The sequence below is a fragment of the Bubalus kerabau genome, chromosome 9 (genome assembly GCF_029407905.1).
Source record: "Bubalus kerabau isolate K-KA32 ecotype Philippines breed swamp buffalo chromosome 9, PCC_UOA_SB_1v2, whole genome shotgun sequence".
NCBI classification, from domain to species: Eukaryota; Metazoa; Chordata; class Mammalia; order Artiodactyla; family Bovidae; genus Bubalus; species Bubalus kerabau.
The window spans coordinates 70,675,115-70,691,573 of NC_073632.1; the positions used below are offsets into that span (position 1 = coordinate 70,675,115).

The window sequence follows — 16,459 nt, forward strand, 5'->3', positions numbered from 1 at the left end:
TGGAGAATCCCATAGACAGAGGAGCTATAGCCATAGAGTCACAAAGGGTCAGACACAACTGAAATGACTACACGTGCATGCACTTGCCAGGCAAGATGTTGAAACTTACAGACCTCTCTTCAGTTTAACAAACATGTCTTGAATACCTATCACATGCCAGGCAGTGTGCTGGGGATTAAAGGCTTTTCTTTCAAGGGTCCCTTTCATTAGTGATCCTTCACTGAAGGCAGCCTACTTTTCTTCTTCTTGGTTGTTAGCTGGGCTAGATGGGGCTAATGAGGTGAAACCTTAGGTTAACCCTCTAGAAATCAGTTAGATTTAGTCTGTTTTGTTAACAAAGAATTATGCCTCTACACCTAACCAGTCATCTCAAAAGTGTGCTATGAATCAGTTGCGCCTCCTGGTATGAAGAGTATGGATGAGTCACCCCATCTATCACCACCTTTAGAAAAATTGAAAACCTCACTCTCTGGCTGTGGGGGGAGAAATGACACCATCTTCGCAGATAAACAAAGGGCAGGATGTCACATTGAACCAAAGACTTGTCATCTTGAAACAATCTTTTCTATATGTAATGTACATATATATGTGTTCATGTACATACATGCATGTACAAACATATCCACACACATCCACATACATATTACATATGTAAATATACATATATAAATATACACATACAGGCATATACATATATAAATATACATATATAAATATACATATGTAATATGTATGTATCTATGTACATTTAATTTGCCTTGAAGCCTTTTAATAATAGGATAGATAGACTAGGATGATAGATTTCTCAATCTTGGCACCTTACTTCATAGACACTTTTTTTTCTGATAAAAATAGAGTGGAGGAGCTGCAAGGAGAAGCCTTTCTGTTCATTGTCCCTAAGTTTTCACAGCTATGGCAGGTTAACTTTTCAAAAATAGCCCCCAAAATGCATGCAGGCGTGTAAGTCACTTCAGAGATTAGTATATTTAATTTAGATCAAGCATGTTTTGCAAAATTGCATAAATCCCAGCTGAACCTAATTATTGTTCCTGCCCTGGATCTTAATGTTTTTTAATATATCATTGCATAAAGTGACTCCTACCTGCAGCATATTTAACACTTACACATTCATATATTAGCCAGCTACAAATTTTATAGCCAAATGAGAATACATTGTTTCTAATGAATTTATTATCTGAAAATATTTTATTTAATTAAACATTTATTTTAAGTTGTCATTCAAGAGTTATCTTGTTCCTCAGTATGAATGACAGCTCTCCACAAGCAAGTTTTGATTGATATTATTACTGACCTAAAGTCCCAGTGGGGCTTCCCAGTTGGCGTGAGTGGTAAAGAACCTGCCTGCCAGTGTAGGAGACATAAGAGATGCGAGTTTGATCCCTGGGTTGGGAAGATCCTCTGGAGGAAGGCATGGCAACCCATTCCAGTATTCTTGCCTGGAGAATCCCATGGACAGAGGAGCCTGGCAGGCTACAGTCCATGGGTTCACAAAAAAATTGAACAGGACTGAAGCGACTTAGCATGCATGCGCACAAACTGCATCTGCTCTAGGCCTCGTGCTAGGAAGGGGTGGGTTAGGGGTCACCATTTTTACCCTTAAGAAGCTTTACATGGATGGAAAGACAAACGTACATAACTGGCTAGTATTCAGGACAGATTGTGGAACTTTAGCTAAAAATTATAAGCAAAGTTATAGGTAAACGCAGTGGAGAGTTATTTATTCTGCCTTTGAGGTAGTCACGCTGGTGGCTGGCAGCTCCTTAAACTAAGTCTGAGGTGGGTGGGCTGAGAAACGGGAGAAAGGCCTTACAGGTCAAGTTGAACACACATTTCCTTGGCCTCATGTTACTTTGATGGGGCAGGTGGCAGGAGGGGAGGGCCTGTTGAGTGGATGTTGAGATGGACTGCGGTGTTGGATGTCTAAAGTCTGTGATGCCTGCAGTGTCCTCACTCAGAATACGGAGAGGCTGAGATTAGTATATCTGATTTAGATCAAGCATTTTTTGCAAAATCGCATAAATCTCAGCTTAACATAATTATTGTTCCTGTCCTGGATCTTAATGTTTTTCTTCCCAAACAGAAAGACCTAAGGGTGATTAGACTGATGAAAATGTTTGTTAAAATGTTTTCAGAAACACCTAGAATTTGAGAGTTAATCCCTTTTTGCTTGGTTAGTCTCATCTCTTTTTAAAATAAAGACAAAGCCATTTCTGTTATTAAAAGCTAAAGCTATGGTGACTTGGTTCTGCTTTTTAAATCTTCCCCTCAGCATAAAGCAAATCCTAAAATGTGCAGCAGCTTTGTGCTCTCACTTTCTGCCATCTTGTTATAAATGCTTCTCTCTGAATTAATTCTGATATAATTGTTCACTGCATAATGCTGAATTTTCATAATATATGAGCTGCAATATCAAAGCATGAAAATGATACTAGTTTAAAAAGGAAACCCATTGCAATTCTGATATTTTCCCTGTGACTTTGTATATCACTTAAGAAGTTGTTCTCAAACTTTTGAATCTTAGAAACAGTTTATGATCTTAAAAATTATTGAAGAGCTCAAATAATTTTTTAATGAAATTATATTTATTAATAGCCTTTGATTTAGAAATTATGTTATGAGTTTTAAAATATTTGTTCATTTTAAAACAACTTAAAAAACATGTCAACATAGATAAAATATATTTATTAAAAAATGACAGTTTCCAAAACAAAAAAGCCAGTGGGAAGAATGAAATTGTTTTACCTTTAAGCAAACATTTAAACAGCACTGAGCTAATAGAATACAGTTACATTCTCACGTGCTTCTTTATTCAGTCTGTTACAATACCATATATTATATAGCCTCTAGAATATTTCCCTGAACACTTGTGAGGGAGTAAGTGGGAAAAACCCAAACAACATCTTGGTATTGTGAAAATAATTTTGACCTCCCAGACCCACTAAAACTCTTAAGGATTCTCAGATCACTTGTTGAGAGCCACTGACTTAGGACAATATTTATTCAGTGTTAATCATGGATGAAGATAAATAAAACCCCTAAATACTAGGCATAAGTATATAGATCAGGTAGAAATAATGACATACATATGTTTTAGCCTTACCAATATGTACATAGTCTGCTTTCTGTTTTATAAACTGTTAGTTCTGCTGTCTGACAAATTATTCTTATAAAAGGTATGGGTTTATATAAACATCTGGCAAAAACATGGTCTTATTATGGCAGTCCACATGAAAAATAACCACAGGTTTTGAATCACATGAAATTTTAACTCATTCTGAAAAGTCTTTTTTCTTTTTTTTTTTTTTTAAGAAACTTTTGGTTTTGATAAATTATAGATTTAGAGGAAGTTGCAAAAAAATACTTGGGGAAGTCCTGAGTACTCTTTAGCTAATTCCCCCAGGAGCACTTCCCAGGTGGCTCAGTGGGTAAAGAATCTGCCTTTCAATGCAGGAGACACAGGAGAGAAGGTTTTATCCCTGGGTTGGGGAGATCTTCTGGAGGAGGAAATGGCAACCCACTCCAGTATACTTGCCTGACAAATCCCACTGACAGAGGAGCCTGGCAGGTCCATGGGGTCTCAAAGCGTCGGACACAATTGAGCACTGAACACACACACAACAAACCCAGTGATAATACCCTCCATAACTATAGTACAAAGGGAAAACCAGGAAATTGACATTGGTACAACACACAGAGTTTATCTGGATTTCATTAGTATTGTGTGTATTTCTCTTCAGTTTCACCATGAGTATATTTTAGTGTATCCATATCACAATCAAGATAGAGAACTCTTCCATCGCCACAGGCTCCCTGATGCTATCTGTGTATGAAAGTGAAAGTGCAGTTGCTCAGTCATGTCCGACTCTGTGACCCCATGGACTGTAGCCTACCATGCTCCTCTGTCCATGGGATTTTCCAGGTAATAGTACTGGAGTGGATTGCCACACTTATTTACTCCCATCAACTCCCTCTCCAATACTAACTTCTCAAAACTGCTAATCTATTCTCCATCTCTATAATTTTATTATTTCATAAGTGTTATATAAATGGAATCATACAGTATGCAGCCTTCACTCAGCATGATACCCTTGAGATTCATCCAAGTTGTATGTCTATCAATAATGTGTTCCTTTTTGCTGCTACACCACGTTCTCTGGTATGGAGGTACCATTGTTTGCACAACCAACTATTCATCTCCATCCACCGGAGGGCATCTGGATCATTTCCAGTTTGGGGCTTTTATAAGTAAAGCTGCTCTGAACTTCTGTGTACAAATTTTACTTGAACATAGTTTTCATTTCTCTGAGACAAATGCCCAAGTGTAACTGTTGGGCTACACGGTATGGTAAGTACATGTTCGGTTTTATAAGAAACTTCCAAACTATTTTCCTCAGAGCTTGTACCATTTTATATTTCCACCAGCAAAGTTTGAATTATCCTGTTTCTCTGCATCCATTTGGTGTTATTTTAATTTTATCTGTTAGGTATGTAATATCTCATGGTGGTTTTAATTCACATGTCCCTAGTGGTTGATGTAGAATATTTTAAATGTGTTTATTTGCCTTCTATATGGGCTTCTCTAGTAGCTCAGCTGGTAAAGAATCCACCTGCAATGCAGGAGACTCTGGTTCGATTCCTGAGTTGGGAAGATCCACTGGAGAAGGGATAGGCTACCCACTCCAGTATTCTTGGGCTTCCCTGGTGGCTCAGCTGGTAAAGAATCTGCCAGCAATGTGGGAGACCTGGGTTCAATCCCTGGGTTCTATATATCTTTTCCAGGGCAATGCCCATTTTCCAATTGGATTTTTTTTTCTACTGACTTTTGAGAGTTCTTTATATATTCCAAATGCTAGTCCTTTGTTAGATATGCAGCTTGCAAATGTTTTCTCCAAGTCTGTATCTTGTAGTTTCATCCTCTTTAAGAATTAACTCATAATTTAGATGAGGTCCAATATATCAATTTTCTTTTTATTAATTTTTTTTGACTATAAAAACTCTTCACCTAGACCCTGCCCCCATCAATTTTTTCTTAATAATTTTATAATATCACATTTTACAGTTAAATGGATGGCTCATTTTGAATTAGTTTTCTCTTTCCTTTTTTAACTTTTTGAAAAAAATTATTTTTAATTGGAGGATAATTGCTTTACAATTTTGTGTTGGTTTCTGCTGTCCAAGAACATGAATCAGCTACAAGTATACATACATTCCTTCCCTCTTGAGCCTTCCTCCCCCTACTCCAGGGAATTAATTTTCATATAAGATGTGAGATTTACACTGAGGTGTTTGTTTTATATGTTTATATGTTCTGTTTTTGTGTTTGTTTTGCCTGTGGATGTCCAATTGTTATAGCAGCCATTATTGGAAAAGTTGAACCCATCAGTTAAATTGCTCTGACATCTTTGTCAAAAGCCAACTGGACATATTTGTGTAGAGTCTATATTTTGGTTCTCTATTGTGTTCCATTGGTCTAGTATCTATCCTTCTGCTAATATCATGCTATTTTGATTACTATATTTATATTATAATATAGTAAGACTTAACACTTAACCAGGGAGTCTGGTTCCTCCCACTTTGTTTCTAAAATTGTTTTAGCTATTCTAGATCCTTCGCCGTTCAGTAATCATAAACTTCTCTGTGTCTACAAAAGCTGTGCCAGGATTTTGATAGACATTTCATTAAACATAGAGATCAGTTTGAAGAGAACTGACATCTTTACTATGTTGAGTCTTCCAATCCATGAACATGATTTGTCTCTCCATTTATTTAGGTCTTCTTTGATTTACTTCATCGATACTTTGTAATTTTCAGCATACAAGTCTTGTTCATATTTCATTAGATTTATACTTAAGTATTTTATTTTCTTTGGAGTGAGTATAAATAGTATTGTGTTTTAATTTGTTTCCTCATTATTGTTTTTGGTATATAGACATGTAGTTGATTTTTGTATGTTGTTCTTGTCATTCAATCTTGTTGCTGAACTCACTAATTAATTCCAGGACCTTTTTTGTAGGTTCCTTGTTTTGTTTTTTTAAATGTAGATGATCATATCATCTATAAATAGGGACAGTTTTACTTCTTCCTTTTAAATTTGTGTTTATGCGCTGGCTAGAATGTCTAGTACTATATTGAATAAGAGTAACGAGAATGGACATCCTCATCATGCTTCTGAGCTTAAGAGGAAAGCATTAGGTTTTTTACATTAAGTATGATATTATCTGTAGGTTTTTATAAATGCTCTTTATCAAGTCTTTATCAAGTTGAGAAAACTGTTTTGGTTCTTGTTTTCTGAGAGTGTTTGTTGTGAAAGAGTATTGGATTTTGTCAAATGCTTTCCTGTGTCAATTGGTATAATCATATGGTTCTTTTCTTTATTCTTTTGATATGGTGGATTACAATTAAGTGATTTTCAAATATTGAACTGGTCTTCACTATTGCAAATTATTTCCAGTTGGTTGTGTTGAATAATTTTTCTTATACATTACTGTATTCAGTTTGCTATTATTTTTCTTAGGATTTTCCCATCTAAATATCATGAGATAAAAAAAATATCTTTTTTTTTTGTGGAGCCCTGGGTCCAGAAAAACCCAACCAATCACTTTCCTTCTTCAGAAAGAGGCTCCACAAAGCCTTCCCTGTTGCCCAAAGCTTGGACAGAGATGGATATCATGGAACATGTTGGGCAAAAGCTCTGGAATCACAAGGGGCACAGGGTTCTACGACTCCGCTTCGTGTGTCAGCAGCCAAGAGGTAGTGAGGTTCGTGAGTTCTGGTGGCATGGCACTTCATCATTGGACACTGTCTTCTTGTTACTGTATTTCAATGACACTCAGAGTGTTCAGAAGACCAAACCTCTCCCTAAAGGCCTGAAAGAGTTTACAGAAAAAGACCCTTCTCTTCTCTTGAGGAGGGCTCGTCAAGCAGGCAGTATTGCATCTGAAGTTCCTGGCCCCTCCAGGGAGCATGACGGGCCTGAAAGTAACCAGTGTTCCCTCCACCCTTTTCAAGTCAGCTTCCAGCAGCTGGGCTGGGATCACTGGATCATCGCTCCCCATCTCTATACCCCAAACTACTGTAAGGGAGTATGTCCTCGGGTACTACACTATGGTCTCAATTCTCCCAATCATGCCATCATCCAGAACCTTGTCAATGAGCTGGTGGATCAGAGTGTCCCTCAGCCTTCCTGTGTCCCTTATAAGTATGTTCCCATTAGCATCCTTCTGATTGAGGCAAATGGGAGTATCTTGTACAAGGAGTATGAGGGTATGATTGCCCAGTCCTGCTTTTATTTTTTATATTGAAAAAAAAAAGAAAACAACAATAGATGCAGAGAAAGCCTTTCACAAAATTCAACATCCATTTATGATCAAAACTCTCCAGAAAGCAGGAATAGAAGGAACATACCTCAACATAATAAAAGCTATATATGACAAACCCACAGCAAACATTATCCTCAATGGTGAAAAATTGAAAGCATTTCCTCTAAAGTCAGGAACAAGACAAGGGTGCCCACTTTCACCATTACTATTCAACATAGTTTTGGAAGTTTTGGCCACAGCAATCAGAGCAGAAAAAGAAATAAAAGGAATCCAAATTGGAAACGAAGAAGTAAAACTCTCACTATTTGCAGATGACATGATCCTCTACATAGAAAACCCTAAAGACTCCACCAGAAAATTACTAGAACTAATCAATGACTATAGTAAAGTCGCAGGATATAAAATCAACACACAGAAATCCCTTGCATTCCTATACACTAATAATGAGAAAACAGAAAGAGAAATTAAGGAAACAATTCCATTCACCATTGCAACGGAAAGAATTAAATACTTAGGAATATATCTACCTAAAGAAACTAAAGACCTATATATAGAAAACTATAAAACACTGGTGAAAGAAATCAAAGAGGACACTAATAGTTGGAGAAATATACCATGTTCATGGATTGGAAGAATCAATATAGTGAAAATGAGTATACTACCCAAAGCAATTTATAGATTCAATGCAATCCCTATCAAGCTACCAACAGTATTCTTCACAGAGCTAGAACAAATAATTTCACAATTTGTATGGAAATACAAAAAACCTCGAATAGCCAAAGCGATCTTGAGAAAGAAGAATGGAACTGGAGGAATCAACCTACCTGACTTCAGGCTCTACTACAAAGCCACAGTTATCAAGACAGTATGGTACTGGCACAAAGACAGAAATATAGATCAATGGAACAAAATAGAAAGCCCAGAGATAAATCCACGCATATATGGACACCTTATCTTTGACAAAGGAGGCAAGAATATACAATGGATTAAAGACAATCTCTTTAACAAGTGGTGCTGGGAAATCTGGTCAACCACTTGTAAAAGAATGAAACTAGAACACTTTCTAACACCATACACAAAAATAAACTCAAAATGGATTAAAGATCTCAATGTAAGACCAGAAACTATAAAACTCCTAGAGGAGAACATAGGCAAAACACTCTCTGACATACATCACAGCAGGATCCTCTATGACCCACCTCCCAGAATATTGGAAATAAAAGCAAAAATAAACAAATGGGACCTAATTAACCTTAAAAGCTTCTGCACATCAAAGGAAACTATTAGCAAGGTGAAAAGACAGCCTTCAGAATGGGAGAAGATAATAGCAAATGAAGCAACTGACAAACAACTAATCTCGAGAATATACAAGCGACTCCTACAGCTCAACTCCAGAAAAATAAATGACCCAATCAAAAAATGGGCCAAAGAACTAAATAGACATTTCTCCAAAGAAGACATCCAGATGGCTAACAAACACATGAAAAGATGCTCAACATCACTCATTATCAGAGAAATGCAAATCAAAACCACTATGAGGTACCATTTCACACCAGTCAGAATGGCTGCAATCCAAAAGTCTACAAGCAATAAATGCTGGAGAGGGTGTGGAGAAAAGGGGACCCTCTTACACTGTTGGTGGGAATGCAAACTAGTACAGCCACTATGGAGAACAGTGTGGAGATTCCTTAAAAAACTGAAAATAGACCTGCCTTATGATCCAGCAATCCCACTGCTGGGCATACACACTGAGGAAACCAGAAGGGAAAGAGACACGTGTACCCCAATGTTCATCGCAGCACTGTTTATAATAGCCAGGACATGGAAGCAACCTAGATGTCCATCAGCAGATGAATGGATAAGAAAGGTGTGGTACATATACACAATGGAGTACTACTCAGCCATTAAAAAGAATACATTTGAATCAGTTCTAATGAGGTGGATGAAACTGGAGCCTATTATACAGAGTGAAGTAAGCCAGAAAGAAAAACACCAATACAGTATACTAACGCATATATATGGAATTTAGAAAGATGGTAACAATAACCCTGTGTATGAGACAGCAAAAGAGACACTGATGTATAGAACAGTCTTATGGACTCTGTGGGAGAGGGAGAGGGTGGGAAGATTTGGGAGAATGGCATTGAAACATGTGTAATATCATGCATGAAACGAGTTGCCAGTCCAGGTTCAATGCACGATACTGGATACTTGGGGCTGGTGCACTGGGACGACCCAGAGGGATGGTGTGGGGAGGGAGGAGGGAGGAGGGTTCAGGATGGGGAGCACATGTATACCTGTGGCGGATTCGTTTTGATGTTTGGCAAAACTAATACAGTGTTTCAGGTTTAAAAATAAAATAAAATAAAAAATATTAAAAAAAAAATTTCATAAGATGTACCAATCTCTTGTTTTCTTTCTTTGTTCTGTATATCTGGCTTTTGTGTCAGGGTAATCCTGGACTCATAAACTGAGTTGGGAACTGTTCCCTCTTCCATTTTATAAAAGTGATTCTGTTAAATTGGTGTTAATTCTTTAAGTGTTCTGAATTGTCTTTTCATAGGTAATTGATTCTCTGTCTCTTATCTTTCATGGTTTGAACATAAGCTCTTTAAATAAACAGGGATAAACATCTGCCCCTTTTATCTTACATGAGATTTTTATGAAACATGTAGAGATAAAACCCAATTTTTAAATGCAGTCAATATCTGGATATGATCAATCATTCAGCTGACCTTACTTAACATGATCTCATGCATTCAGAATGCTTAGGTAAAGCTGTACTACAGGTATAAATAAGTCAGGAAGTGCATTTAGGAAAACTTTGATTAATACTACCTGCTGTCTATTCTTGCCACATTGTTAGATTAGCATTTACTTTGCAATTCATAACTAGCCTTACAACTCAGCTACTCCCAGTGAATAAAAAACAAGAGAGGCATTGTCATTTCCTTCTGTTCTCCCACATGGAACTGGGAAGGATGGGCTCAAGTACTGTTTATTTTATAAATCATATTTAAGCTTGTCTATTTATCCATCCATCCATCCATCATATAGATATCCTTAGATATTATCTATTGAAGTTTCATATTTTATAAATAAGGTAATTAAAGATTCTTAACAGGATGTTAAGATTTTGGAAACAGAATTTCTTATTGTTATCATTAGGCCTGGTTATACTGGTTGATATAAGAAATGAGAAGAGTCAATTCTCTACTTCTTTCCTAAAGAGAAATTGCTTTTTTATACATGGCTTTAAAGTGTATTGGGAGCTGGAGGCCAAGGGGTCAAGACATTGATGACTTAGTTGCAGCAATGTTAAAACTACTGGTTGTTGTTATGCCTGTTAAGCCAATTTTATAGTAACTTTTTTTTCCTATGTCTGTTTTGCAGAAGAGCCATGGATTACTACAGAAAATATGCAGCTGTCATTCTGGCCATTTTGTCTCTTTTTCTGCAAATTCTCCATTCCTTTCCTGATGGAGAGTTTACAATGCAGGGTATGTGACCAAACTTGGGTTTGCAGTAACAAGAAAGCACACATTTCTAAATGTACATCAATAACTCCATTAATTACATTTCTACCTCCTTTTCAAATGTGATAAATCTTTGCCATTGGGTATATATCGAGACACTTCTGGATTGTGAACATAAAATTAAATTAGGTTCCAAAAAATGTACAGTGAAAATGATATCTTACATGTCCATTTAAATAGCAGCTTGTACATTTCCATCTGAAATAGATTCCTGATTACTCTTTATCTGAGTTTTACAAGCAAAAAATGCTCCTTATGCAGTTTAGCTTGTTGGGTTGTTGTTTTTTTTTTTTTTTTTTTACATTTCTCCCAGAAGATTTTGAATTATTTTAACATTGCCTTTGTAGATGAATTTTCGTATCAGTTAACAAGTTAGAAAACAAAACCACTTTATGCAGTAAATTTTTTGAAAAATCTCATATAGTAGCTGATACCACCCCATCTGCTATGAAACTGTGAGCTACTATTGGTGATGGTTTTTCTCTAGACAAGTGGTAATATTTTAACCTCTGTTCCCAAGTGCAGATGCCAGATCTAGTAGCAGGCTGTCCTACTCACCAAGCTTTCTTAATTCTGACAAGTTTTCTTCTGTCAGTATTTGGAGTTTCTATGGGGGAAAGAAATAGTAGATTCTAAAGTGCAAAATATTTTGCCTCTGGGCAAAATTCTTCTTTTGGGTGAGCATGGTGTTTTCATCTGTCAAGCCTTGCACTACCTATAGACATACTACCAGCACTGAAAGTGAGAAGTCATTCTTAAAGAATCTTCTACTACTGAGCTGTCCCATACTTCCTAGCTGCAAAAATTATTTTCCAATGAAAATAACTGTAGTCAGGACAAACAGATATTGTGTATGAAGATGAACATACAACCAAAAAGTATTTATTTATTTTAACTTCCAATAGAAAAAAAGAATATTTGTTGTCCAATAATAAGGAATCATTCACAGTTTTTTTAAAAAAATTCTTTTTGGATTACTTTACTCTTTGCCTTTTTCTTTCTTTTTTTTTTTCTTTCTCTCTCTCTCTTTTTAAATTTGTTTTTTTGGTGATAGGCTGTCCTGAATGCAAGCTAAAAGAAAACAAATACTTCTCCAAGCCAGATGCTCCAATCTATCAGTGCATGGGATGCTGCTTCTCCAGGGCATACCCCACTCCAGCGAGGTCTAAGAAGACAATGTTGGTCCCCAAGAACATCACCTCGGAAGCCACATGCTGTGTGGCCAAAGCATTTACCAAGGTGAGGACCTAAAGGGCCCCAGAAACTTTCTAACAGTTCAACCAGAGAAATGTCCTCACAGCACATCCATGGGCTTCACGCCAGAGGTAGCTAGTGACCAGTCCTTCAATGGACATTTGTAGAGCGAAGGGCTGAACTTGTCTGCTTTAACCAAGACAGTCAGCAACCTTGTGGGCAGAGGCTGGATCTATCCAGAATGAAGACAGTGAACAGAGGTGATAAGGGGCAGGTTGGGAGAAAACATAAAATACTTCTACAGTGCAAATCTAAGCTTTTGGAATGAAAATATCAGCTGAAAAGGAGACTATGCAAATATAACAAGCATCTGTTTTTTAAAGTGCTTATTTATTTGTTTGGCTGCACAGGGTCTTAGTTGTAGCACTCAGTATGTGGGATCTTTAGTTGTGGCAGGCGGGATCTAGTTCTCTGACCAGGGATGGAACCTGGGTCCCCTGCACTGAGAGCTAGAGACCTAGCCACTGGACCAGCACAGAAGTCCCATATAGCAAGCATTTATTCAGTTCAGCTGGCTAGAGAGTATTTTACTGAACAGTTTTCAATTTTGCTAGCCTACCTATGTATCCATCTGCATCTACCTATCATCTATCTTTTTTTTCCCTTCCGTTTAGGCCACAGTGATGGGAAATGTCAGAGTGGAGAACCACACCGAGTGCCACTGCAGTACTTGTTATTATCACAAATCTTAAATATTTTGCAGTGAGCTTTGTTGATGATGGCTGATTTGCTCAAAAGGAAAATTAATTTGTCCAGTGTCTATGGCTTTGTGAGATAAAACCCTCCTTTTCCTTGCCATACCATTTTTAACCTGCTTTGAGAATATACTGCAGCTTTATTGCTTTTCTCCTTATCCTACAATATAATCAGCAGTCTTGATCTTTTCATTTGGAATGAAATATGGCATTTAGCATGACCATAAAAAGCTGGTTCCACTGGAAATAAAGTCTTTTAAATCATCACTCTATCACTGAATTCTAATTTTTTCTGAAAAGTTTCAAGCCAGTTACTTTTGATAGGATTAACGGAAGGGAGTGAGCCAGTGGGTGAGGTGGCTTCCCATGTAGTCAATGGCCTAATACTGGAGAATCTTATTCTAACCAAGCCTTGCAGAGCAAGCTGTGAGCCCCTCAGACAGTGGGCTACTCATGAGACAGTCCACTGGGGTGAAGGAAGAAAACATAACTTCTATTTCTATTCATTTGCACATTGTCTTTAGATGCCCATTTGGGTGAGTTTTATAGAAGTACAGATACATTAAAAAATAGAACTGATAACAGATAAGGCTTTAAAAAAACTTCATTCATCACCAATTTGTCAAGATTCCATTTCAAAGTGAAAAACCAATTTCTAACGGGTTGGTAAACACAGCAGATGGCAGGGTGAAAAATTAAAGTGAGTGCATGTACCTTGAAAGAAACACTGAAATGCGCACACATTACTTAACCTGCTCATTCATTTATTTACATATAGTCTTGGGTGTACAAAATTTATAAATAAATACATATGTGGATATTGGGGATGTTTGGTCACAAACTTTTTTACTGAAAATTATTTTTTAAAAAAAGGAAGATCACTGTTCTAAGGTTTGGTAAAGCCAAAATCATCTAAAGTTGCTTTCTGCTGGCTTATGCCTGACCGTAGTTCCTGGCAGCCAGGTTATAATCAAATAGTGGCTAAGGTAAGGATAACATCCTCTAACATTCCAAATTTACATCCAGAAGGGAATGAGCAAGTTATGAACAAAGAATTCACTGAGTGCTCACTGTGGACTTGGAGGAGGACCAAGTACTTGCACTTAGCTCTGTCCAAATGCTTAGGAGGAGTGCCCTGCTTCAAAACCACATTTATTGTGCATTTATACTTATAAGCAGAGATAGACCATGGTTTTTACCCACTAAATTATATTAGCTATGGTAAAGATCAAAGCCACCCAAAAGTTCAATTCCTAAAGGAGCCAGAATTTTTTTTTTTAAATATCACACTGGTTACAGATAAGATTTAAAAAAAAAATTCATTCATCACCAGTTTGTCAAGATCCCATTTCCGAGTGAAAAATCAATTTCTAACAGGTTGGTAAAAACACCAGGTGTTAGGATGAAAAATTAAACTGAGTGCATGTACTTTTAAAGAAACACTGAAATGCACACACATTAGCTTATTCATTTGCTTATTTATTACACATTTATTTGATGTCCAGTAAGTGCTGGCCTGTGGTTAGATGTTGGAAATTCAGAGATATCAGGATTCTCTGGAAGGTAAGATTGAGAAAACAGAATGCAGCTTAAGAAAACCATGGTGCTGCTCATGGCTTCATTCAAACATTTAACTGATATTCACTGAGAATCTACATGTATCAGGTCTTCAGAGCTTGTTTGGAGGATAGAGCAGGAGAAGAAAGCTAGGGATCCACCATTGACTGGAGAGCTCCTGTCCACCTGGGGGTCATCCTATTGGACAGAGGGGATGGACTGAGTAATGAGAGAGGAACTGGACATCCCCATGGCCATTCAGGGCAGCCAAATCTACCCTGGAGAGCACTACAATAAGATACAGACTGCCCTGAAACAATCCACAGTCAGGGAGGAGAGACATAGCAAAGAATTAAGATCAAGTGAGACACAAATCGGGCTTCCCAGGGGCTCGAGTGGTAAAGAACCTGCCTGCCAATACAGGAGACATTAAGAGATGTGGGTCCTATCTTTGTGTCAGGAAGAGCCCCTGGAGGAGGGCATGGCAACTCACTCCAGGATTCTTGCCTGGAGAATTCCATGGACAGAGGAGACTGGTGTGCTATGGTCCATAGAGTCACATAGGGTCGCAGTGTCGGACTCAACTGAAGCAACTGAGCTTGCAGCAAGCATGCACAATATGCAAATCAGGTGCTCTGTGACAACCTAGAGGGGTGGGAGGAAGGTTCAAGAAGGAGAGGGCATATACATACCTATGGCTGATTCATGTTGATGTACGGCAGAAACCAACACAATACTGTAAAGCAGTTATTCTACAAATAAAAATAAATTAAAAATAAAGATGAAGTGAGACGATGCTATGGGAAAGGTATGGATTTTGGGGCATTCAGTGAGGGATAGTTAACTCAGTCTCTAGTGGAGTTCATCATGGAGAGCTTCACAGGAAAGGTGATACTTGAGTTGAAATCTAGAGGATAAGCAGATAGATGGGGGAAGGGTTTGGTCTGGTTTGAGGAAACAGAATATGTAAACAGGACACAGGTAAACGTCCTGAGATGCGAACCAGTGTGCTGGTCACAGAATGACAAGCAGTTCAGAGTGCCTGGACTTCACGGAGCTGGATGGAGGGCTGGAGCTGCAGAGACAAATGGACACCTGTAGTCGAGTCATGCAAATAAAATGCAAAGAAATGGACGTTCCAGCTCGGACCCATGCTTCTCAAACTAGGGGGCTTGAAAGTTCTGGCAGCCATAGGATTAAACATCCACCTTTCTAAAGATCAATTTTGCTTGAAGATTTGGGGACATGTTATTTTAATTTCAAAACAAAAACAGAGATGTTATAGAGTAGAATGCAAAATTGACGCAATGAGTTTAAAAAGTGGGACTTGAAAAGAAACTTCACATTGTGGGTGGGGCCTTCTGGACTGTGCTCTTTTGACCTTTCCCAAACCTCCTGGGGTCTGGTTCACTCTTCTTGCATTAGGCCTACTTAAGTGGAGGAGTTTGAGAAGTGCTGTTAAAGGAATAATAATAGGTCCCACTTTGCACTTTAGAAAACTCATTCTGGCAGCAAGTAAACAGTGATTTGAGAAGGTGAGAGACTGGTCACAGGATCTTGAGTCTGGTCCTTCATCAAACTGTCTCAGCAGGAGGTGGTGGTGGCCTACTGGCAGGGAGGGTGAGGGTAAGAGGTGGGGACAGAATTGGGAGAAATTAGGAGAAAATGAAGAGATGATTGTGGCCCAGACTGGCTAAGAAAGTGGGCTGCGATGTCTTTGTTGTTTTTCAGTTGCTCAGTTGTGTCCAACTCTTTGTAGTCCAACTCTCCTGACTTCTTGGATCACTGATGACTGTTCCCTAAACTGGGAAATAAAAAAGGTCTGTGTGGCCACAGAGGGGGGAAATGACAGTTCAGATTGGGACATGCGGAGTTGAGGTGTCCAAAGGGTACTGGGTAGGCATGTCTAATAGGCAGCATGAACAGCGCTAGACAGAGCTTAGGAAAGACCTCCAGCCAGGAGGAGTAGCTTTGAGGGTCGCCCGTGGTCAGGGGTATCAAAACCACAGGGGTGGGTAGGATTGCTCCGGAGGGTGTGAGGGTGTGAGGAAGGAAAGATGCTGGACCACCTAGGATA

General features: G+C 38.1%; 2 protein-coding genes across 2 annotated transcripts in view; both read left to right on the forward strand.

The window, feature by feature from the left end:
- CGA (glycoprotein hormones, alpha polypeptide) overlaps positions 1-13,086 on the forward strand; it is a 31,531-nt gene extending 18,445 nt beyond the window's left edge. Inside the window, exons 2-4 of the mRNA XM_055534664.1 lie at positions 10,734-10,840; positions 11,931-12,115; positions 12,745-13,086. Of these exons, the coding sequence (XP_055390639.1) occupies positions 10,734-10,840; positions 11,931-12,115; positions 12,745-12,822 (370 nt within the window). The 3' untranslated portion in view covers positions 12,823-13,086. The remainder of the gene's footprint in view (positions 1-10,733; positions 10,841-11,930; positions 12,116-12,744) is intronic.
- LOC129619522 (bone morphogenetic protein 15-like) lies at positions 1,268-7,322 on the forward strand. The gene is made up of 2 exons (XM_055534722.1): positions 1,268-1,342; positions 6,591-7,322. Exons 1-2 carry the CDS (start codon positions 1,268-1,270, stop codon positions 7,320-7,322), a joined length of 807 nt encoding a protein of 268 aa, XP_055390697.1.
- Positions 13,087-16,459: the final 3,373 nt, after the last annotated feature.

What these genes read in the sequence shown, in the direction of transcription:
- LOC129619522 (XM_055534722.1), top strand. Translation starts at nt 1,268, where the DNA reads ATGACAGCTCTCCACAAGCAAGTTTTGATTGATATTATTACTGACCTA. An exon ending in AGTGGGGCTTCCCAGTTGGC is followed by an intron (nt 1,343 to 6,590) that starts GTGAGTGGTAAA and finishes TTTTTTGTGGAG; the next exon opens with CCCTGGGTCCAGAAAAACCC.